We start from the raw sequence: 25,580 nt of genomic DNA on the forward strand, positions 1-25,580 counted from the left end.
CTTTAGCCTTTAGCTCAGTGCGGATGCTGCCTGTAATCCATGGCTTCTGTTTGGGGTATGTACGTATGGTTACTGTGGGGACGACATCATCAATGCACTTATTGATGAAGCCAATGACAGATGTGGTGTACTCCTCAATTCCGTTGGAGGAATCCAGGAACATATTCCAGTCTGTGCTAACAAAACAGTCCTGTAGCTTAGCATCTGCTTCATCTGACCACTTTCTTATTGATCTTGTCACTGGTACTTCCTGCTTTAATTTTTGCTTGTAAGCAGGAATCAGGAGGATGGAATTGTGGTCAGATTTGCCAAATGGAGGACGCGGGAGAGCTTTGTATGCATATCTGTGTGTGGAGTATAGGTGGTCTAAAGTTCTTTTCCCTCTGGTTGCACATTTAACATGCTGATAGAAATTTGATACATTTGATTTAAGTTTCCCTGCATTTAAGTCCCCAGCTACTAGGAGCGCCGCCTCTGGGTGAGCGTTTTCTTGTTTGCTTATGGCAGAATACAGCTCATTCAATGCTATCTTAGTGCCAGCCTCTGACTGCGGTGGTATGTAAACAGCTACAAAGAATATAGATGAAAACGCTCTCGGGAGGTAGTGTGGTCTGCAGCTTATCATGAGAAACTCTACCTCAGGCGAGCAATAGCTCGAGACTTCCTTAGATATCATGCACCAGCTGTTGTTTACAAGAATACATAGACCGCCTCCCCTTGTCTTACTAGACACCGATGCTCTATCCTGTCAGAACATCGCATAACCAGCCAGCTGTATGTTGATATTGTCGTAGTTCAGCCTCGACTCCGTGAGGCAAAAGATGTTACAGTTTTTAATGTCCTGTTGGTCGTTTAATCTTCCCAGTAACTCATCCATTTTATTGTCCTAAGATTGCTAGCAGAATTGGGGGTTTATTCGATCGCCTCCAACTTCTCAGAAAAAATAAGCTGCTGACAAAAAAAAACGGTTGGGGGCACGTAAAACGTCTGCCTTCTGTGTTAGTGTTTGAAGCTTTTGGAGGTTAGACAAAACTCATGCTATGATGTTAGGTGGTCAAGTGAAGACTGGTTGAGCCTTGGCCATAAACAAATGTTGCTATTTGCATTACCAGTTTTATCGCTCCATTCAAGAACACACTATACGCCAGGTATGGAGGTCGCATTATCAGTTTCACACCGTTTATTTCAGATACATCTTACTAGATTTTATCATGTAACACTTTGAGATAATTCAGTAAAAACAATACTATAAGCGGACACATTTTGTTCATATTACTGTGCATCAAGCACATTAATAACTAGTAGTAGGAACCAATATAATTCAATGTGCATGGGTATATTGCAATATCGTTTTATCATTCCTCTTAGCAAACACTATATTTATTAAGGTAAATGTGTGTGCTTGCTAGTGTTGAAGTATTAATGGTTGTGAAATAGTAGTATTAGTGGTAATGACGGCAGTATGCCTAGCTAATGGAAGTTGTAGTAATGGTGGTAATAAGGTTGTCATAGGCTATGGGTTAGTTAAAGTTACTTATTTTGGGTTGGTTTGTAGGTGTGGAGTTATTATAGTGGGCAAGTATAATGGTTAGAGTAAGTACTATAGCATCATTAGCAATAGAATGGATTTTTAAGCTTAATTATATATATTTTTGAACATTCTGAAAGTTTTGTGGCAGTGATTTCAGTTTAGAATATGGAGCAAAAATTGTTTTCGCCGCTGCTCTTGATCCATTTCAACTACAAAAACCACCCAATGTTGACATGTGCTGACTGACGTAATTTAGATTTCCTCAACACAGCTTTTTGCCACCATTCATACTTTATAAACGATAAAGCTTGTTGTATCTCCATTCATTTCGATGGTGGAATGCAAGTTTCAACATTCTAAACTGAAATCACTGCCACAGAACAATCAGACGATTATACTGTAACAAACAAAAATGGAAATCTTTAAAACCCATTCTATTGCTAATAATGCACTAGCACTCACGCTTGCCTATTATAATTTCCCACTATAATAAGTCCACACCTACAAACCACCCCGAAATAACTACCTTTAACTACTACCATTACTAGGCCTACTGCCGTCATTACCACTATCACTAGTACTACTGTTTCACAAGCATTAATACTTCAAGGCTAGCAAGCACACACATTTAATTGAATACACATAGTGTTTGCTAAGAGGAAGGATTAAAGGATATTGCGACATACCTTGCTCATCAAGTTCTATTGGTTCCTACTACTAGTTATTGGTGTGCTTGCTGTTCTTACTGAATTATCCCAAAGATTGACTTGATTAAGTCCAGTAAGTTGTATCTGAAGTAAACAGTGTGAAACTGGTAATGCAACCACCATTCCTGGCCTATAGTGTGTTCTTGAATGTTGTTCAACTGGTAATGTGATGTCCATACCTGGTCAAGAATGTGTTCTTGCCTGGAACTGTGAAACTACTAATGCAGACGCTCGCGAGCAGTGTGGGTGCAATGATTGAATAAAATGTATGTGTCAATTTATTTTGCAACGCTAACATGCTGACCAGACCGCTCGCGCGCCATCGTGCGCATGTTGATTTTGTCAAACCCACACCAGACGCAATCAGGACACGCAGATTGAAATATCAAAACGAACTCTGAACCAACTTTTTGATTTTCCGTGATGTGTTCTGTCGGTTCCCTTGCTAACGTTTGCTAAACCAAAGCTAGTTTGACACAATTGCAGCTACAGCTAGTAATAGCCAATGTTTGTAAGAAAGTATTCCACATAGCAGGACATCTAGCTAACGTCATTCATTGTATGCACAGGTTGCGTTGGGCAAAATTGATGATGGCAGTCTGACTAGCAGGGCTAGAGGGAGAGCCAGGGGGCAGAGGCAGGTGCATAGAGACAGAAATGAGGAGAGGCTTTTTGCTCTCCGTGATAGAATGGCTGCCACACAGGTTTGTATTATGTTGAAAATGCCTATATATTTAACAAAAATAAAGGGGGAAAAAATGTAATAGTTGATGTATGAGACTAGAAAGCATACAGCGTTTCTAGTTTCACAATGTCTTCATATAATTTATATCAGCCATGGTTGGCCTATGCAAAACTCTCTACATGACATCCACATTATTTACTTAATCTTCTTAGTTCCTGAAGGAACTATCCACATTATTCCTAACAACACATTTTGGTTTGCTGAGGCTAATCTCGGCACCCAGAACCAAATGTTTAGAATAACAAGAGGCCCAATCCCCCTGCATTGGAGCATACAATTGCCATTGTATGAAATTACACTGGTTGTTGTATATTGATCCACTAGGTTTACTGTTAAATTTAATGACAATATTTGGCTGTTGATAGTCAGTCAGTAATGTGGATATAATGGAGAGAGTTTTGCATAGGTCAACCATGGCTGATATAAATAATATGGAGATAGTGAAACTAGAAAAGGATATTTCCTGCTCACACAATGGGAAATAAATATGCTATTGGTGTGCTAATATGTTGCATTTTATCCATCCAAGCACATAGCAGTAGGCTATCGCGGCTTTTTCATGGCTAATGTCTAAATCGACAGGTGGGCTAAATCAACAGGTTAGCCAGGCTAAACAGGTATTTCTTCTCTCAAGTGTTCCCGCCAAGCTGTGTAAAAAAAATTGCCTGTGGAATTTTGGTCGTCATTCTGACCGTCACATTGGTCAGAAGGCAGCGACTAGTTGAGAACTTCTCTGCATCCATACACAGAGCTATGGATGCAAGGACTGGCCACACCTATCTTTTTGAGATTTAAAAAACAATACCTGTTAAAGTAAATATTTTTCTCAGAAAAACAATTGAGCATACATTATAGCTCAGTGTTTATTATTTATTTTATAGTCTTTTTTGCTCATCTTTATCAAGGGTGCTAATACATTTCACATGTGACTGTATTTTGTGTGGATCCCAGTAAGAGTGGCTACTGCATGCGCAGCAGCTAATGGGGATCCTAGTAAACTAAACTAAATCATAATACTTCAAGACTAGCAAGCATACATATTTTCTTTAGGAAATGTCATTTTTTTAGATTCACTATCTTCATGTTATTTATATCAGCCATGGTTGGACTATGCAAAACTCTCTCCATGATATTCACAATATTAACTTACTTCTCTTCATTCCTGGGGGAACATGGGGCCTGATATCCACATTGTAATGGCATAACGACTGTTCACATTGACATGTGGCTAATTTCAGCACCCAGAATCAATTGTTTAGAATAACCAGTGGTGGAAAAAGTACCCAGTTGTCATACTTGAGTCAAAGTAAAGATATCTTAATAGAAAATGAATAGTAAAGTGAAAGTCACTCAGTAAAATACTACTGGAGTAAAAGGTTAAAAGTATTTGGTTTTAAATATACTTAACTATTAAAAGTAAGTGTAATTGCTAAAATATACTTAAGTATCAAAAGTAAAAGTACGAGTATAAATGATTTCAAATTCCTTATATAAAGCAAACCAGACAGCATCATTTTCTTGTTTTTTAAATTTACGTACATCATTTACAGACGAAGCATGTGTTTAGTGAGTCCGCCATATCAGAGGCAGTATGGGATGAACAGGGATCTTCTCTTGATAAGTGTGTGAATTCGACAATTGTCCTGTCCTGCTAAGCATTCAAACTGTAATCTGTACTTTTGGGTGTCAGGGAAAATGTATGGAGTAAAAGTACATACGTTTCTTTAGGAATGTTGTGAAGTAAAAGTTGTCAAAAATATCAAGAGTAAAGTAAAGTACAGATACCCCAAAAAACTATTTAAGTAAAAATACTTGAGAGTATTACTTAAGTACGTTACACCACTGAGAATAGCAAGAGGCACAATCCCCCTGCATTGGAGCATACAATTGCCATTGTTTCAAATTACTCTTGTTGTATATTAATCCACTAGGTTTACTGTTAGATTAGATGACAATATTTGGCTGTTGATATTAACATAGTGCTGACACAATGGGAAATAATTATGCTATGGGTGAGCTAATATGTTGTATTTTTCAGTCAAAGCAGAAAGCTGTAGGCTATGGTGGCTTTTCACATGAATAATGGCTAAATTGACAGGTGGACTAAGTCGACAGGTTAGCCAGGCTACATAGGTTCTTCTCTCAGGTGTTCCCGCCAAAATAGCCTGAGGTGATTTCATCATCATTCTGACCATCCCATTGGTCGGGGGGCTGTGACTAGTTGAGGACTTCAGCGGGAGTTGGGAGGAAACGGGAGGTGGCTGCAGTGTTCCAAACAATTTGGAAGGGAGTGACACAGGAGGGTGCATTTGGGTATATATAGCACCGTTTGTGCAACTTTCCTGACAATCTCCCTGGACGAGGAAGAGAAGGGAGCATTTCCAAGTGCGGAGGAAGACCGGCTGTGTACCGAAGCTATGGCCATGGCTCTCAACTTACTTTTCTTTGTATTGAGCACATCAGTGATTATACAAACCGCGACATCGCGCACCTTCAAATCGTAAGTACGCTACAACACATTTGATGTAGAAAGCAGTAGATTAAACACACAATCAGCTATTTGTATTTACATGTCTGGCTGGATGCAACAGACTTCAAATGTAGGAATTAATTATACCCCGAATTCTGCACGCTATGCAGGTGTAGAATAGCCCACCTGAACAATATAATTATTTTAGTTATAATCATATTAAATATAATACAATATTTTATAAGCTCACTGCACTGATAACTGAAAAGACGCTTGCAATTGTCTCTATTTGTGAATAATAATACAAAAGAGTGGTAAGGCCACAGGACATCACTGTTATACATGCAGTATCTCTATCTCTCTGCATGTGAGGCTTTTCATTTGTTATGAGACATGCTGGCAAATAGAACTATAGATTTTTGGTATTCAGACCCCTTGACTTTTAACAAATGTTAAGTTACAGCCTTATTCTAAAATTGAGTTAATAAAAAAAATATCAAGCTAGACACAGTACCCCCCATAATGACACAGCAAAACCTGTTTTTAAAAAATATATATTTTATTTTTAATGTTTGCAAATGTATTAAAAAGAGAACGCTCACATGTTACATACAGTTGAAGTTTAGTCATTGACTTGGTTTTTCAACCACTCCACATATTTCTTGTTAACAAACTATAGTTTTGGCAAGTTGGTTAGGACATCTACTTTGTGCATGACACAAGTCATTTTTCCAACAATTGTTTACAGACATTATTTCACTTTTAAATCACCATATCACAATTCCAGTGGGTCAGACGTTTACATACACTTAGTTGACTGTGCCTTTAAACAGGTTGGAAAATTCCAGAAAATGATGTCATGGCTTTAGATGCTTCTGATAGGCTAATTGACATAATTTGAGTCAATTGGAGGTTGTGGCAAAATGGCTTAAGGACAACAAAGTCAAGGTATTGGAGTGGCCATCACAAAGCTCTGACCTCAATCCTATAGAAAATGTGTCAGCGTAACTGGGAAAAGCATGTGCGAGCAAGGAGGCCTACGAACCTGACTCAGTTACACCAGCCTCTGTCAGGAGGAATGGGCCAAAATTCACCCAACTTATTGTGGAAGGCGACCTAAAACATTTGCCCAAGTTAAACAATTTGATGGCAGTGCTACCAAATACTAATTGAGTGGATTTCAACTTGTGATCCACTGGGAATGTGATGAAAGAAATAAAAGCTGAAATAACTGTTTCTCTCTCTACTATTATTCTGACATTTCACATTCTCTTAAAATAGTGGTGATCTTAACTGACCTAAGACAGGGACTTTTTACTAGGATTAAATGTCAGGAATTGTGAAACTGAGTTTAAAAGTATTTGTCTAAGGTGTATGTCATCTTCTGACTTCAACTGTAAGTATTCAGACTCAGTACTTTGTTGAAGCACCTTTGGCAGTGATTACAGCCTCGTGTCTTCTTGGGTATGACGCTACAATCTTGGCACACCTGTATTTGGGGAGTTTCTCCCATTCTCTGCAGATCCTCTCAAGCTCTTTCAGGTTGGATGGGGAGCATCTCTTCACAGCTATTTTCAGGTCTCTCCTCTGATCATCGATCGGGTTCAAGTCAGGGCTCTGGCTGGGCCACTAAACTGTTCCCCGGTAGGCCGTCATTGTAAATAAGAATTTGTTCTTAACTGACTTGCCTAGTTAAATAAATTAATAAATGACTCGCAATTGAGCTCAAGTGCATCCTGTTTCCATTGATCATCCTTGAGTTGTTTCTACAACTTGATTGGAGTCTACTACCTGTGGTAAATTCAATTAGATTGAGGGAAAACATTTTATTTAAGCCATTTTAGAGTAAGTCCAACGTAAAGAAATGTGGACAAAGTCAAGGGGTCTGAATACGAATGCACTGTATTGGTCTGATTTCCCTCTGTTTAATCATCCCCAAGACATGGTTGACAGTCCATCAAAACAACTCATTGGTATCCATTCCTACACTCTCCAAAACACAATCAATTGGACTCTGAGTGGGGCACATAGCCAGAGACAATTAAGGTCACTTTGTCCCCAACTTTAAAAAGTCAGTAGACTACAAAGGAACTAAAGAGCTGTTTGAGTACACTGCCACTTATTAAGTATTATTACCACAGCTGCATTCATGCTGACTCATTCCCCTTTTAGGATTTACCTGGTGACGGTCAGCTCGGAGCTGGTAGGAGGGACCACAGAGAAACTTTGTGCTCAGGTCCACCAAGCCACAGAGCCTCTGTCGTTGAAGGTGTCGCTGGAGCTGGAGGGTGGCAGCAGCACCATTCTACTGGAGGAAGACGTAACACAGGACTTCTATCGCTGCATCTCCTTCCAGGTCAGCTGCAACTGGGCTGCGTTCAGCATGCTACAACGTTGTGGAATGCTCTGATATAAATATTTCATGTAGAACCAACATGCCTCTCTGACATGTAAAGTATCAAGCCAGCTCTATGTATGACATTTCTAACTGCAAAGTTCCACAACGATTTGATGCGCTATAGATCAGGATCTTCTATAATACTATGGAAACTAGTACTGGTCATTCTCTACCGTAGACTCAAGCTAGCTATGCACATTCATTCAACACTTCATTGTTTTATTCTGAGTAGTCAATCATGTTTTGTGGAATTCAACTTGGATTACAGGCTGGGTGTTGTATGGAAAATGATCCAACCTATGAAAGGCAATAGCAGTTACATTAATCATACTTTGCCATCTACCACTTAACAAAAAGCCCTATGTTCTCAAGCTACTCAGTCAGAGAGCTGTACTTTGGTTAGGAGCTAGAGGATTATAGAAAGTCTAACAAGCTTCCGTTCTTCATATTGTAGGTACCCCCAGTGACGGCTGACAGTGTGGCCACTGTCAATGTCAGCATCAAGGGGAGGAAGGACGAGATGAGTAAAATGACCAAGATCCTTATCAAGCCTAAAAGATTCCTCACCATTTTCCAGACAGACAAACCAGTCTACAAACCTGGACAGACAGGTAGATATCATCATCTTTGATGAACACTGGAATGTTTATGCATACTTTAAAGTATATTTGTGAGGCCATAAGCTTGAGGAAAGGTCATTACTGAAATGGAGGATGGAAATGTTTCTACCGCTTTTCCAGTCAAGTTCCGAATCGTTTCGCTGGATGCCAGTTTCTTGTCATTCAATCAGATGGTAAGTTACTCTTTCAGTGTTGTCTGGGTGAGACACAGACTGTGTGTAGCTGGCTTGGCAAACGTGGTCAGAGTTAATTTGCTCTGTACTGCAACTCTGTAGATAAAGATGCCTGTACTGTAGAAACTGTTTTGGGAAGTGGTGAAATTAATATTTTAATACAATTTTGACACGAGGTCTACTGTAAAAACAATTTTGGGAAATAATAAAGTTTGAAAATGTTTTTTTGGGCCAAATGCACAAATATTTTGTTTCTCTTTTCTAGTATCTAACAGTGGAGCTTCAGGTGAGACTCATTCAAATCCATTGCAACTAAAAACCAAAGCTGTATATAATAATGACATGATCTCCCTTCAAAAATATTACCTGCCAATATGTTCTGTGGCATGAATTTATACAATGCCTGTCTCTATAACAAAATACCTTCCTTCAACCTATTATGAATCTGAATACAGGACCCGAACTCCAACCGCATTGCTCAGTGGTTGAACCAGTCAACAGTGAGTGGAATTCTGGACCTGTCCCACCCCATGTCCGCAGAGGCAACGCAAGGAAGTTACATCATCACTGCATGGAATGAGAAGGGAGAGCAATCCTCCCAAAACTTTGACATCAAAGAATATGGTGAGAAAATCTACCGTTTTTACATGGTGTAGTTCAACAGACAATGAGGAAATAATATTGATATGCATTTTTTACAGTTTTACCCAAATATGAGGTCAAAGTCTATCTACCCCAAACAATCACTATTCTGGACAAACGAGCAACGCTGAGAGTTTGTGGCAAGTAAGTGCATAAGATGTAAACTGGGAAACTGTATGGACAGAGAATTAAGCCTTCATTTGTGTATTGCATAGACTGTACTTTATAGATACTTGCTTATGTTCAAAGCTGTTTCTACTATTTTGGAACAGTTAATTGTCTTCTGGTGACTTTATTTCTAGATACACTTATGGAAAACCAGTGGTGGGGTCTGTCACTGCGACGGTTTGCAGAATTGCTGTTCAATATCACTGGTTATATGATTCTAGTAATATCTGCGAGGTGTATGTTATCAAAGTAAGTGTTTTTATTGTTATGCCAAATTCTTTGACGAAGAACACTCACTGTTGAGGTTTTTGTAGCTGAGCTAAGCTGACCTACAACTGTACTCATTCACCCTAGACTGACAAAACTGGTTGTGCAACCCAAATGATCGACTTGACCCGGTTCCGTCTACGGGAATCTTTTGGGGACTTCGAAGTGGAGACTGAGATGGAGGAATATGGAACTGGTAGGAGAGAACCTTATCTTGAACGTAGAGGTGTTTACATGCTGAACTGTTAACCTCTGACCATTGCCTGTGTTCTCTCCAGGGGTCATCCTTAAAGGTAGTGGCAAGGCAAGCTTCACCAATGTCATCATAACGGTCAGTTTTGAGGATGTGCCCCAAGCATATAAACCAGGAATTGCGTATGAGGGGAAGGTGAGGACAAACTATGTTAACAAATGTTTTTTTTAACACTGCAGAGAAATGTCTTTGAATGAAGTTGTGCTGAATGTTAACATATCATTTGGAGCATCTAAACCATGCTTTTCATATCTTGTATGCAATGGGAGTGTACATTTAGTATATTGGATGTCTGCAGTCATCCTCTCCTGTGTTTTCAGATCAAGGTGACCGGTCCAGACTCTACTCCCGTTCCCAATGAGCCTGTGTATCTCTTCCTACAAAACGGTGGCCAATCTGAGAACTGGACTCTCACCACAGACAGCAAGGGCATTGCTTCTTTCTCTCTAGACACTTCTCTATGGACTTCTGATTCTGTCTCTCTGTCGGTCAGTGGTCACTCGCTCATGGGTTCCCCTATTAAATATTTAATGGTATTGTTTACTGTAAATATTCAGTTTGTTCTGAGTGAGATCATTCATTTCTCCTGGTGTATTCTCCAAGGTTACTACAACTTCTTATTTTTCATACATTTTTTGTGTTTCTTGAACCAGGCTCGTTATCAAAAGGTTATGGAGGATTATCTGTACGAACAGGGTGTGCGTAGTCCTCTATATACATCTGCTTACCATTTCGCGTGGAAATTTTATTCCAAGAGCAAGAGCTTTGTGAAGATAATGCAGGGCGAAGGGAAGTTCTCCTGTGAGAAGGACGGTATTGTTCTTGCTCGCTACATCATCCACGGGGTGGAGCTGAAAAGGGGACAGACGACCCTGGACTTTTTCTATCTGGTAAGGTTAAAGGGATGTTTCACTCAAAATAATTTGTCCAATTCCACAAGATTTGGGGTATTTGATTGTGTTGTAAGAAAATATTTTTAGAATGGTTTGGGAAAACCATACAGTACTTGACTTCCAGTTGAATATTTCATCATGGGTGATGCACAGTACTATATTTGCTAGCAGATCTCCAGGTTTTGGCCAGGAACTTTTCTCTGGTTATTAATGTTGACGCTGCCACCTGGCTGTCTCTTATGTCCCAGGTTATATCTAGAGGCAGCATTCAGCAGCACGGCCGTCTTCCTGTGATCATTAAAGAAAGAAAAGGTAAATAAAGTGGTCTTGGATTCTCCCGAATGCTAGCTGGAATTTTAGGAACACCACTTGATTAGAGAACATTCCTCCTGGGAAAAGGCCTAATGGCATTAAACTGGCATGGGATAAAAAGCTGTCACGACAGGATTCAATCATCCAGATTACATCTTCAAAACAAGCTGTTACTGCAGAGTATATTTCATAGACTAGTCACTGAACACTATGTCCGTATTGGTGGCTTATGGTGAGCTAATGTCCATCTCTTATTTCAGTTAACCAAGGGGAGCTGATGCTCTCGCTGCAGCGGATGCCTGAGCTGACCCCTTTTGCCCAGGTGGTGGTGTACACCGTGTTGCCTAATGGGGAGGCAGTAGCAGATAGCCAAGACTTCCCCATTCAACTCTGCCTAAAAAACAAGGTAGGCAACTAGGTGTCTTTCGCCAGCTATGTGATATGTCAAAATGTAATATCGGGGCTACATGCACTACGATCAATTTCCAAAATGACTTTGCATCAGACTATGATATGAAATCCTTCAACTGCACCTTTTGGATCATCATAAATCCGTTGGGTGTGTTTCTGTCTAGATGTGGTCAGCGGTCAGTTGTTGCGTGCTCAGTGGTGGTGTTGATGAGTCAGTGGTTGTGGTCACCCTCAGAGCAATGGCTCAGTTTGGGCTGCTCCATAATGACAGCTGTTAGTAGACCTCAGCATAAAAAGTGTGTTGAATATCTAAGCTGAGGCTTTTGTGGCGCAAGCCCCACAGATACACTTACTCATGATATGCTTCTGCCAGGTAAGCCTACTTTGCAGTCAACAATTGAGTTTTTGGGGGGGGAAATATTTCTGCCAACCCACAAGCTGGTTATCACATCAACTGGTTACACACTGAGTGATAGGCAAACATGCACACCGCACAGACCGACTGGGGTAATATTCATGGTATGAATTGGCAGACATTGTTAGGTTTGGCTTTTTATGCCAATAGTGGCTAACCGGGGCTGGGATGTCAATGTTGCGTTGCTTTCATAGTAGCTGAGAGCTTACGGTGTTTGCTGTGGAACACGTGAGAATTGCATGTACTTTCAGAATTGTTTGGCGAGCTACTCCTAGGTGGGCTGCGACCTACTGGTAGCTTGTGGTCGACCTGTTGGAGACCCCTGCTCTACACAGTACTAGCATTATTATATTGTGCGCTCTGTACTTGAAATGAACCAATGCGTTGGACATGTATGCTAGTATAGATATATTTAAACATAGCTGTGATGTCTCCCGCTTTTCTCCTCTCCAGGTGTCCCTGAAGTTCTCGTCCCTCCAGGAGTTGCCAGGGGAGAAGACCTCTCTGAGCCTCCAGGCCCACCCAGGGTCTCTGTGTTCTCTCAGGGCCATCGACCAGAGTGTGCTGCTGCTGCAGCCTGAACAGGAGCTCAGCCTGGACTCTGTACGTTCTCCATGGCCCGCGTCCCAAATGGCTCCCTATGTAGTGCACTACTTTTAACCAGGGCCTCATTGGGGTCTGATCAAAAATAGTGCACTACATAGGGTGCCATTTGGGACAGGACACAGCCCATCACATTCACTTACTAACCATTGACTCACCACACTAAGCTGAAGCCTAACCATGATCACACATCTCCTTTGGCATTATTTTTGTGCACCTGTGTTTTTCAAGATGGGATTTGGCTCACTTTCAGCTTCCTCTAACCATATATTAACCGCTGTCTGATACTTAAAGTTTAGAAGTTTTTACTTGTGGGACTATTTTGTTGGTTCTGTTGTGCCACTAACTCGAGTGCAGATCAAGTATTGTCTATATGCATTTAACCTATGTGTTATCCAATGCACTGACCCTATAACCTCTGACCACGCTCTGACTGTCAAGATGCTGCGGCTTTTAAAGTCAGTATTACTAGAGGTGTATATTACTTCTCCGCAGGTCTTCAGTCAGCTGCCTGTTCAGAAGTTGTCTGGATATTCATACAGAGTAGAAGACCCCTACCCATGCCTTCGATATCCTCCAAGATTTGAAGAGATGATCCTTCCACCCGAACCAAAACCGGTCGAGGAGTTGGTAGTACCTGATTGGGGGAAACGCTCATTCTGGTTTGGCCCCAGCAACGACAAAAACGATGTCTACAGCATCTTTAAAGTATGAGACTCAAATAAGTTTGTCTGTTTGGAATATGGAAAATGTATATGTAAGAATCTTTGTAAAGTAGACACTGAATTAATTAAAACAGAATGCTGTCTCTGAAGTGAGTTTTCAGAAATCAGTAAAAAGATGCGTTTTAAATTGATTCAACCAATACCCCAAACTGAAATCCAGGTATGATATGACCTTTACACGCTGACACTGTTCTATTGCTTGTACTTTTCATTTTAGGAAGTTGGAATCAAGATCCTGACCAACTCTGACGTGAAAAAACCTTACAACTGTAACACATACTTTCCAATGAAACAAAATGGTATGATGGAAGGTATAGTCATTGAATGGTCACCATATACTGTTTACTCACTGTGAATGATCATACTGTGTTCTCAACATGGCTCATCTTAATATTTTTTTATTTTCCAAATTATATTCTGTCTATACACACCATTTATATTCCCACTCTAATATCTACTTGGATTGTTTGTTCTTAATCCTTTATTTGTATTGTTGGAGCTAGTAACGCCAGCATTTCGCTGCACCTGCCATAACGCCTGCAAATCTGTATGTGACCAATAAACTTTGATTTGATATGCTAATGAAGGATTTGTTTCTATTTACAGTTCGTCCCATGAACATGATGCCTAAAGAGGAGAGCGCACCAACCCCTGGAGCCTCTGACAAGCCTAAAGAGACCGTCCGCACGTACTTCCCTGAGACCTGGATCTGGGACCTGGTTCCTGTGGGGTAAGCATTGTGACAGACGCCATATTTGTAGTCCACCACGCATCCCTTTCCATGGGGTTCTGGGCTGACAATGCCTACTAATATGGCAATACTGAAACCACAGGCATGTCTTTGTCCTAGGGGTCGATTTAAAAAAATAATAATAAATCACCTAGTCCGCTATTGAATTGACCATAAATCATGTGCTTTAATGTATTTCGTTTTTATTGCACCCTTTTCACCACTACCAGACATACAGGAAAAGTGAATGTTGAGAAGACTGTCCCAGACACCATCACTGAGTGGGCTGCAGGGGCGTTCTGTACTTCCCCAGTGGGTTTTGGCCTGGCTCCCAACACTGGCCTCACTGCCTTCCAACCCTTCTTTGTGAGCCTGACGCTGCCCTACTCTGTCATCCGGGGGGAGGTGTTCACACTCAAGGCCACAGTGTTCAACTACCTCTCCAAGTGTATCATGGTAAGTCCCCCCCAGTGTTGTCTCTTTCTTTACCTCTCCAGTCCCACTTCATTTGGGTAGACCAGGGGTAGGCAACGCGATTCAGCTGCAGGCCAATTTGTGTTGGAGCAAATGGTCGGGGGGGGGGGGCAGATAATTTAACAGCATTGACTCCGGGATGCTGGCCTTCTAGGCAGAGTTCCTCTGTCCAGTGTCTGTTCTTTTGCCCATCTTAATCTGTTATTTTTATTGGCCAGTCTGAGATATGGCTTTTTCTTTGCACCTCTGCCTAGAAGGCCAGCATCCCGGAGTCACCTCTTCACTGTTGACGTTAAGACTGGTGTTTTGCGGATTCTATTTAATTAAGCTGCCAGTTGAGGACTTGTGAGGTGTCTATTTCTCAAACTCGACACACTAATGTACTTGTACTCTTGCTTAGTTGTGCACCGGGGCCTCCCACTCCTTTCTATTCTGGTTAGAGCTAGTTTGCGCTGTTCTGTGAAGGGAGTAGTACACTGCGTTTGTTTGTATGAGATCTTCAGTTTCTTGGCAATTTCTCGCATTGAATAGACTGACGAGTTTCAGAACGAAGTTCTTTGTTTCTGCCTGTAATCAAACCCACAAATGCTGATTCTAAAGAAGGCCAGATTTATTGCCAGTTTTATCAGCACAACAGTTATCAGCTGTGCTAACATAATTGCAAAAGGGTTTTCTAATGATCAATTAGCCTTTTAAAGTGAAACTTGGATTAGGTAACACAACGTGCTATTGGAACACAGGAGTGATGGTTGCTGATAATGGGCTTACGTAGATATTCTGTAAAAAATCAGCCGTTTCCAGCTAGACATTAACAATGTCTATACTGTATTGCTGATCAATTTGATATTTTAATGGACAAAATGCGCTCTTTCAAAAACAAGGACATTGGAAAGTTTCTTCCGTGTGCAGTTGCAAAAACCATCAAGCACTATGATAACTGGCTCTCATGAGGACCGCCACAGGAAAGGAAGACCCAGACTTACCTCTGCTGCAGAAGATGTATTAGTTATCAGCCTCAGGAATTGCAGGCCAAATAAAGCTTCAGAGTTCAAGTAAGACACATCACCTGTTCAGAGGAGACTGCGTGAATCAGGCCTTCATGGTTGAATTGCTGCAAAGAAACCACTACTAAAGGACACCAATAAGAAGAGACTTGGCCAAGAAAAACAAGCAATGTGCATTAGACCAGTGAATCTATCCTTTGGTCTGAGTCGAAATTTGAGATGTTTGGTTCCAACCGCCGTGTCTTTGTGAGACGCAGAGTAGGTGAACGGATCTCCGCATGTGTGGTTCCTACCGTGAAGTGTGGGGGTGCTTTGCTGGTGACACTGATTTATTTAGAATTGAAGGCACACTTAACCAGCATGGCTACCACAGCATTCTGCAGCAATACGCCATCCCATCTGGTTTGCACTTAGTGGGAGGATGATTTGTTTTTCAACCGGACAATGACTCAACACACCTCCAGGCTGTGTAAGGGCTATTTGACCAAGAAGGAGAGTGATGGTGCTGCGTCAGATGACCTGACCTCAACCCAATTGAGATGGTTTGGAATGAGTTGGACCGCAGAGTGAAGGAAAAGCAGCCAACTAGTGCTCAGCATATGTGGGAACCCTTCAAGACTGTTGGAAAAGCATTACTCATGAAGCTGGTTGAGCGAATGCCAAGAGTGTGCAAAGCTGTCATCAAGGCAAAGGGTGGTTACTTTGAAGAATCTAAATATATTTTAACACGTTATTTCATAGTTGTCACTATTGTAGAAAATAGAAAGAAACCCATGGCTTTTATTTTTGCTAATCTTTGGGGAACAATCTAGACGCTCTGACGTTTTTGAGAAATCTAGTAAAGAGTTGCAATTGACCCATGTGTTTCTCCTAGGTGAAGGTGACTCTAGCTGAGTCGAACCAGTTCACAGCCAGGCCATGTGACGGCTGCCAGTACACCCTGTGTCTGTGTGCTGAAGAGAGCAGGACCTTCAAGTGGATCCTCACCCCAACTGCTTTAGGTGAGCCATGCAGTACTCTGTCAATCTCTCACAAGGCTCTTGCGGTAGACTCCACATTTACTCCCTAGGCCCTTGCCCCCTAACCCTTTGCTGCTTGCAGATCTGTAAGGTGTTAGAAATATGGTAGAAGCTCCACTACACTGCTTATACCCATCCACACCTTTCAAATATGCAAATAGTGAAGGGTAGGGAGTGATTTGGAAGCAGTGATGCTCCTGTAGTGTATTAAGACAGGTTTGTTGACTTCACACAGCTCTCATTAGACTGACATTTCCGTAAATGAAATGATTTATCTGATACACAAATTCCTCGAATATATATGACATGCTCAAAGATCTACCTCAGCCACTGATAACCCCTATCAGAGAAATGGAGGGAGGGACCAAGGAGGAGAGAGGAAACGAGGGATGGCACAAAGGAGGGAACAGTTGAGCCAGGGTACATGAGTGACAGAGGCTGGAGGTGGAGTGGGTAAAAGGAAGCAAGCTGATGGAAGGGCAGGTTGATGGGTGACTGGTATAGACTAGAATGTTAATGTTTCCCTGGACTGAACTATAGGGGAGGTGCGCGTGAAAGTGAGCGCCGAGGCGTTGACAACTAAGAAGTTCTGCGGCAACGAGGTGGCCACGGTGCCAGAGAAAGGACGCATTGACACCGTTGTGCAAACACTGCTGGTAGAGGTGAGTGTCTGTCCTGTATAGCAAGTCCACTGTTTTTCTCCCACATTTAATTAGAGAGCTGGGTTTTCAGTAACACTAGGTCAAGGGTGAATACAGTAGAATCTATATCCCCTGCTATTGTATGTTGCATATTTTGATGAGAGGAGACCAACATGGTTTGGTGTTTCAAGCCCAAATGCAGTTAGACTCCAGCCCATGCCTAATAAATTGAAAGTAAGTGTGTGTGTGTGTGTATATATTTTTAATAAAGAATTACATCTGGGAATTACTTGGTGCATATCTTTTATATTCATTTTAGATTTAGCTGTATAGCTGGACCTACACAACAGATGGTCTGGGATGTAGACTTATCTTAACATTGGTCTACGTTTCAGGTTTTAAATGTTTGATTTTGGAGTGAAATGTACCTTTAAGTGGTTACCATATAAATTCTATGGTAGAATTAACTTGAGTTGTCGTCATTACTGTTTTTAAAAATGTATGTTGGTGCTGTTACACTTTCCCTCTCAGGCCGAGGGAACCCAGGAGACGGTCAGCCACAATGCTCTGCTCTGCCCTGCAGGTAATCTACTGACGTCTATCAGTCATACTTTCTCATAATTAAGTTGAAGTGCATTTGTTTTGGTTTAGATGACAGATACTTTTTAATTGGTTATCAAGTCACTCTCTGGTTTCTGTCTCGCGTCACCAGAGGGCCCGGTGGAGAAGGACATCTCTCTGAAGCTGCCTGAGGTGTTTGTGGAGGGCTCTGCCAAGGCCTCCCTCTCAGTACTGGGTGAGAATTATCCATCTGTTTTGCTGAGTTCACACCTACTCATTTTTTTAAAAGTCTTATAACATTTTCAGGATATGTTTTCCATTTTGGTGCAGATGAAATGTAGGCAAGAATTTTTCATCCCTCTATATGTGGATATTCCACCTGCAGATCTATGATTGCCTTAAGGTTATGGGTGAAGATCAGGATAAGCATTGGTTATTTTTAGGGTTAAGGTAAGAAACGGGGCTCTGCTGGTCGAATATCCACTGCGATTGTCTCAATGGTTGGTCTCGTTCACCAGGCGACCTGATGGGTCGGGCCATGAAGAACCTGGACAGCCTGTTGCAGATGCCTTATGGCTGTGGAGAGCAGAACATGGTGCTGTTTGCTCCCAATATCTACATCCTCAACTACCTGCAAAGCACCAGGCAGCTCACCATGGAGATCCAGACCAGGGCCACAGGCTTCCTAGACAGTGGTGAGTGAGCTGGGTCCAGTTCATTAAGGCACAACATGTTGCAATTATTATCAGACATGTTCAGTTACAGCCTGCACTCCCCGTTTTACTCAATAAAAAGGTTAGTCTCCCTACTGGACATAACCCTGGTGAAATCGACCGCTATCTATTCTGAAGACTATTGCTTAACTTAATGCATAGAATGGGATATGACAAGAGAATTTGCAGTAAGCCTTGTACTTTTTAAATAATGAGCTGTGATTGAACAGGACTCTGCAAAGATCAACACTGTCTGACAGTTTGTGCTGTCTGATCCTGTGTGCATCTCTCCTCTGACTAGCAACAACCTGTTGTGTATATATTTGGCACTGAACCAGTTAACGTCACCTTCCACATACAGTACAAGTCCCTAGAAGGAGAGTCTTTCTTCATTTGGCCATTTGTGTTGCAGGCTACCAGAGGGAGCTCAACTACAAGCATGACGATGGCTCCTACAGTGCCTTTGGGAAGAGCGATGATTCTGGAAACACGTGGTCCGTTCAATTGAAGTCCACACAGTCATAATACCTTCTCTTAGATTATTCCTCAATTTACCTTTTTTTTAAGTCATGAAAATCACATTAGATTATAGGGGGTCGCAGCATGTAATCGAGGTAGGAATGTGACGGTCTCAAATCCATACTAGTATGTGCTATGGCAAATATAGTTGGCTTCAGCACATACAGTATGGCTACTGTTATCTAGAGTCTATGATCTGTAGTTTAGGCAAGGCTCACCACATCTAGTCTGTAACTCCAGTGACATCTGACCTGTGTCCTCTCAGGCTCACCTCCTTTGTGATGAAGTCCTTTGGAGGGGCCAAGCCCTACATCTTTGTGGACCCCGCCCACATTGCCCAGGCCAAGGCCTGGTTGGCCAGTCACCAGCAGACGGATGGCTGCATCGCGTCAGTGGGGAAACTCTTCCATAACGGCATGAAGGTAAAGGAGTCAGAGCTCAGTGGGTAATAAGAGGATGAGTATCCTACTGCTGCCACCAAATGTGCAAAGGTAACGTTAAGGGCAGAGATTCAGCAGGAGGTTCTGGTGCAAGTTTCCCGTTCTATTTGGAGTGCAATGGTGGAGTCTGCATAAAATCCTAGATGACTAACAAACAAAAGACTTAGTCTAACATCAAGTATGAGTACTTTACATACCTCATATTGCACTGACTTGTAGGAAAATGTACTGTTAGGAGGACCTTAGGACCCCACGTGTGCCCCGACGGAGCACATACTGAGCACAACAAGAATCCCAAGCATGTTTTTGCCAGTCCTGATTACACACCACCTCCCTAAAGGGACCTCAGTCTGACTAGTCCCGACAGCTTTTATGCATCTCCTAAACAGTACTCTTAGTTATTTCCCCCCAGTTCTTTATCTTTGTGCACCATTATCATGTGAATGTTGTTTTAAACACTGCAATGTTTTTACCTGATATCAGTGTGACTTTGAAACTCTGTAACACCTTGGAGTACTGTATGATGTTGGATGACGTTTACTGGCATCCTTTGTTGTCATAGGGAGGGGTCGGGGATGAAGTGTCGCTCACTGCCTACATCACCGCTGCACTGCTGGAGCTGGATGGCAACACTTCTGTGAGTTATCACCTCTTTCCATATCCAAGTATTTTTAAAATGTTATTGATAAACAAGGTCACATTTGGTGATTTTATCAAAACGTGAACGTCCCTAGTGGATATTTCTGCTTAGCCGTCGAACTACAACACAATTCTAAATAAGACGATGTCACCCACAGAACGCCTCACTTGCCATGTATTCTAATAAACAGCATCCCAATATACAGTTCCTTCTGGGAAACTATTCAGACCCCTTGACATTTTCAACATTTTGTTATGTTACAGCCTTATTCTAAAATGGATTAATAAAATGTTAAAAATCCTCAGTGATCTACACACCATAATGACAAAGCGAAAACAGGTTTTTAGGAATGTTTGCAAATGTATTGAATAAAAAACAGATTCCTTATGTAAGTATTCAGATCTTCTGCAATGAGACTTGAAATTGAGCTCAGGTGCATCCTGTTTCCATTGATCATCCTTGAGGTGTTTATACAACTTAATTGGAGTCCACTTGATTGGACTTGATTTGGAAAGGCGCACACCTGTGTGTGTGTGTGTGTGTGTGTGTGTATATATATATATATATATATATATGGTCCCACAGTTGACAGTGCATGCCAGAGCAAAAGCCAAGAACCCTACGGTCAGTTCTGTAGTTCCTGTGGTGATGGGAGAACCTTCCAGAAGGACAACCATCTCTGCAGCACTCCACCAATCAGGTCTTTATGGTAGAGTGCCAGACGGAAGCCACTCAGTAAAAGGCACATGACAGCCCACTTAGGGTTTGCCAAAAGGCACCTAAAGACTCTCAGACCATGAGAAACAAGATTCTCTGGTGTGATGAAACCAAGCTTGAACTCTTTTGCCTGAATGTCAATGGCCACATCTGGAGGGAACCTGGCAACATCCCTACAGTAAAGCATGGTGGTGGCAGCATGCTATGGGGGTGTTTTTCAGTAGCAGGGACTGGGAGACTAGTCAGGATCAAGGCAAAGATGAACGGAGCAAAGTACAGCGATCCTTGATGAGAACCTGCTCAGGACCTGAGACTGTTTTGCCTCTGGAGAGACCTGAAAATAGCTGTGCAGCATCACTCCCCATCCAACCTGACAGAGGTTGAGAGGAATGGGAGAAAATGCATTATTTTTATATGCATGTGTTTGTCCAACTCTTCTCAATCTCTCACTGTACACAGTATATACACTAGTTAATTTATTTATATTGCTAACGTTATTCGGTACTCGTATTAAAGGTCTGGGTTGTATTCATTAGGGAGCGCAATGGAAAACCCATGAACATTTTGCAACTGAAAATGTGCATGTTTCTTATTGGTCCAGATAATCCCTCCCAGTTTCAGTGTTCCTCTGTTTGGTGCATAATAAACACAATGCTCTTGTATGTGGGTGTGTCAGGACCCCATGGTGGAGAAGAGTCTGGTGTGTCTGAAGGCAGCAGTGTCTGACCAGCTGGACAACACCTACACCATGGCCCTGCTGTCCTACACCTTCACCCTGGCCCAAAACCAGGACATGAGGGCCAAGCTCATCACCCACCTGGACAAGATAGCTGCTACCTCAGGTATGTCTTGTCTCTTAGTGAAAATGTCTCTCTACCGTTCTGTCTGACTGCTGGGAAACTGACAATTACCACAGGTGGCAATCGTCACTGGGAGAGAGCAGAGTCTTCTGGGTCGAAGACGGACTCTCTGGAGGTGGAGATGACATCCTATGTGCTGCTGGCGCTGCTTTCCGGTCCCACCATGCCAGGCTTTGGGCTGGACTACTCCACTGGCATCGTCCGCTGGCTAGCCCAGCAGCAGAACCCCTACGGAGGCTTTGCCTCAACACAGGTACTTTATTGGTCTGGTAGACATACATTCATTCACTCTAGCAACTCATCTGCCAATCGCTCCTACTGTTAGTACATGGATCACACCAAATCCTTATTTGTTATATGAAATGTAGTAAATTGGACATTGTACTAAAGCCTTACAATCATTTCATAACACATGGATTTCCTTGACTTGTTGTGCTTCATTTTATTGATTCTCTCCATCATACCCAAGCTATAGTGGATCAGGATTTGTTTTAGCAACAGTACTTCTCTCTTCCCCCGTCACCAGGACACAGTGGTAGCACTGCAGGCCCTGGCCAAGTACGGTGCTGCCACCTTCAGTCCAGAGGGCGCCAGTACAGTCAGTGTGAGCTCGGCCGGAGGCCTGAAGATGGAGTTTACTGTGAATCAGAACAACAGGCTGCTCTATCAGGAGAAGCAGCTGGGGGAGGTTCCTGGGGACTATAACATCAAGGCACAGGGCAAGAGCTGCGTCTTTGTGCAGGTCAGGCTCCAGTTGTTTTTTCCCTTTGCTGCCTCTCAGTACTGCATGTACTGAGTATCTGGTTTGATGTTCAGTAGAGCACACTGTTGCAAAAAAACGAACGTTTCAACCCTAGAATTTCAGCATTAATCGTAATGCATGTGTGCTACTGTACATTGAAATGTGTGTGGTTTGATTTCATGCATCTCAATAGTATCGTCTGTCTTTTCAGATCGCCATGCACTACAATATTCCCCCTCCTCCTGACTTCTCTGCTTTCAACATCTCAACACAGACGCTTGGGAAATGTAACGGCACCAAGAAATCTCTGATAGTGTCTGTGGATGTCAGGTACAGTGGTATTCCTTTTACCCTTGAAATAGCAGCTGAAAACAATGACTGAACCACCAGTGTGTAGATGCATCTTTAAAGCTGCACTATAACTTTTTGGGCGACCTGACCAAATTCACATAGAAATATGAGTTATAGATCTGTCATCCTCATTGACAGCAAGTGTTAGATCTATTTTTATGCTTCCCATTAAGTATAGTTTTTGCAGCTTTTACTTTCGGTTTTGAACAGCAGAAAATAAAAGATTTCCAAGCGGTTTTGATGAGTTTCTTGTTTTGTCACAAACTTAAATTAAGCTAACTAGTAGAATTTTAGCAATCAGGAAATGGCGGAGCGACTTCTGCGTAGTTGCACCTTTTTAAGATAATATCCTCCTTCATCTGACTGTGACTGACAGGTACAATGGTCGGCGAGAGGAGACCAACATGGTGGTCGGCGAGAGGAGACCAACATGGTGATCATCAATGTCAAGCTTCTCTCCGGCTTTGTCCTGGACAAGTCCTCCCTCAGGCCTGTGAGTCAATAAGAGAACCTCAGTTTAATCAGGGCCAGGAGTTTTACCAGTTTGGGGAACACTCCTGACACTAAGTATAATCCCCTTGAGGATTAATGTATAAAATGATAATGGCATCTGTTCTAATGGTAAGTATTATCGTTTTGTCAATGCCAGTAGTTGTCCTTTGAACGTATCAGTTGTACTGTCTATGACACTATCTTATCCTGTGTTCTGTTTTTCCAGTTGAAAAATGACCCCACTGTCAAACGAGTTGACCTGGAGGAAGGACATGTCGTCATCTACCTAGATGGGGTAGGAACATGAATGTTGCATCTAAACGGGGCTGTCTTTATCAGTTACAGAACCTAGTTGGATGTGGTCTCATTTGCATCTACACACTGGATTTAACTTGAACGGTAACATCAAAGTAAGACTGTAGTGGCTGTTTTATACAGTAACACTATGTGAATCTATAACATTGAACTGCAATGTCAACTGTATTATTCCTTTTCTTCCAGCTCAAGCAGAAGGAAACGAAGACGTACAGCCTGGCCATAGAGGAGGATGTGCCTGTGAGGAATCTGAAACCAGCTGTGGTGAAAGTGTATGACTACTACCAGACAAGTAAGAATTCCATCTAACACACAGTGAAATGTGTAGGGTTGCCAAGAACTTTCAATAAATTCTGTGCTTTTCCCAAAATCCCAACTGGAGGATAAGCAGGATATCCAGAATCCTCCAACCAGGATTTATGGAATACCAGGGTATTTAAGTTTCCTATAATTCTGCAGCCTTAAACGTGACTTCATGCGCAGAAACATTGTGCTCCCCAAGGGTTTATGGAAAAACTGGTACTTTTCTCAAATAGAAAAAGAATAACACTCACAACTACATATTAGACCTTGTGTCAAACTCATTCGAGGGCCGAGTGCGAGTTTTTGGTTGCTTGAATTAAGGTCACTGATTAGTAAGGACCTCCCCTCACCTGGTTGTGTAGGACTTAATTGCGCTGGTTTTCGCCCGTAGGCGACGTTGTTGCCGGTGAGGACCTGCCTTACAACAGGCCTACAAGACCTCAGTCCAGCCTATTGAGGACAGTCTGAGCACTAATGGGAGGGGTTGTGCGTTCCTGGTGTAACTTGGGCAGTTGGTGCCGCCATCCTGTACAGGTGTTACACGTGGTCTGCCACTGCGAGGACTATCAGCTGGCCGCTGCGTCTCACAGTACAGACATTGCAATTTATTGCCTTGGCCACATCTGCAGTCATGCCTCCTTGCAGCATGCCTAAGGCACGTTCACGCAGATGAGCAGGGACCCTGGGCATCTTTCTCTTGGTGTTTTTCAGAGTTGGTAGAAAGGCCTCTTTAGTGTCCTAAGTTGTCATAACTGTGACCTGAATTGCCTACTGTTTAAGTGTATTAACAACCGTTCCACAGGTGCATGTTCAAACCCTTTACAATGTATATCTGAGGGTATTTGGATTTTTACAAATAATCTTTGAAAGACGGGGTCCTGAAAACATGATATATTTTTTCTTTCTCTAATGGAATACCAGTTTCCAAACCACCCCATTCTCTGAAATATTTGCCACTGGCATACCCGTCAAGGTTATGTACAAAGCTCTGGTTCCTTGAAGAAGGAAACAAGCCATCGCCAGTATGGGCCCATTGGTTCACCCCTGCAGTGGGAGTTTAAAGATTGACAGGGAAGTAGTTATCATTAGAAAGGAACTGACCTCTTTTCTGTTCTCAGGTGATGAAGCTGTGAGTGAATACAGCTCCCCATGTGCGGAGAGTGAGTAAGTACATAACAGCCTTTCTATAACCAAACCTACATTTCGCATACTTCAGTTTGTGAAATGAGCTTCACTGACAAATTTAGATGACCATGTATGTTTACTGTTTTCAGAGGGAGTAAAATCCTAGGCAAAGCAGGGAATATTCTATTGATGTTTGTCATTTTCACAGGTGACAGTCAATGACGTGTGAGAGCCAATCACGCTGACTGGACCTGGGCTCAACTAATTGCTTTCCTTTTTAGGAAGTACCATTTAATTTTTTAGGCAGAGCTCGTAGAACCCCTCCATTTATTTGGTGCTTACACATTGACCAACTTGTAATCTGTTTAAGTTGTGTTCACTTACAATGTCATTTAATAGATGGGCCTTAAGGTAAAATCGTAACTCTTTGTTACTTTGACTTCTGTTGTAATCCTGCTATTAAAGTGATTGTGAGCTCGTTATGCAAAAAGTTATTAATGTTTCTACTGCAAATTTAAATGTTAATAAAACCAGTCTCCGTAACATCTGTTTTAATAGATATAATCTATACATAACGGTGTGTCAGATGGGAGCATATTGA

General features: G+C 42.0%; 1 protein-coding gene across 1 annotated transcript; it reads left to right on the forward strand.

Moving 5' to 3' along the window:
* Positions 1–5,240: 5,240 nt before the first annotated feature.
* Positions 5,241–25,519, forward strand: LOC115206207 (alpha-2-macroglobulin-like). The gene is made up of 36 exons (XM_029772910.1): positions 5,241–5,483; positions 7,626–7,809; positions 8,306–8,462; positions 8,592–8,644; positions 8,910–8,930; positions 9,100–9,268; positions 9,346–9,430; positions 9,589–9,703; positions 9,809–9,917; positions 10,000–10,109; positions 10,295–10,462; positions 10,628–10,864; positions 11,116–11,179; positions 11,440–11,585; positions 12,459–12,608; positions 13,104–13,316; positions 13,551–13,644; positions 13,940–14,063; positions 14,294–14,519; positions 16,416–16,542; positions 17,101–17,222; positions 17,733–17,784; positions 17,914–17,997; positions 18,281–18,457; positions 18,888–18,969; positions 19,260–19,416; positions 19,997–20,071; positions 21,468–21,633; positions 21,708–21,904; positions 22,178–22,393; positions 22,605–22,733; positions 23,157–23,237; positions 23,463–23,531; positions 23,738–23,843; positions 24,973–25,018; positions 25,188–25,519. The coding sequence occupies exons 1-36, from the start codon at positions 5,401–5,403 to the stop codon at positions 25,189–25,191; spliced, it is 4,398 nt and encodes a 1,465-aa protein (XP_029628770.1). The 5' UTR covers positions 5,241–5,400; the 3' UTR covers positions 25,192–25,519.
* The last annotated feature ends 61 nt before the right edge of the window (positions 25,520–25,580 follow it).

The sequence above is a fragment of the Salmo trutta genome, chromosome 13, assembly GCF_901001165.1.
Source record: "Salmo trutta chromosome 13, fSalTru1.1, whole genome shotgun sequence".
Lineage (NCBI taxonomy): Eukaryota > Metazoa > Chordata > Actinopteri > Salmoniformes > Salmonidae > Salmo > Salmo trutta.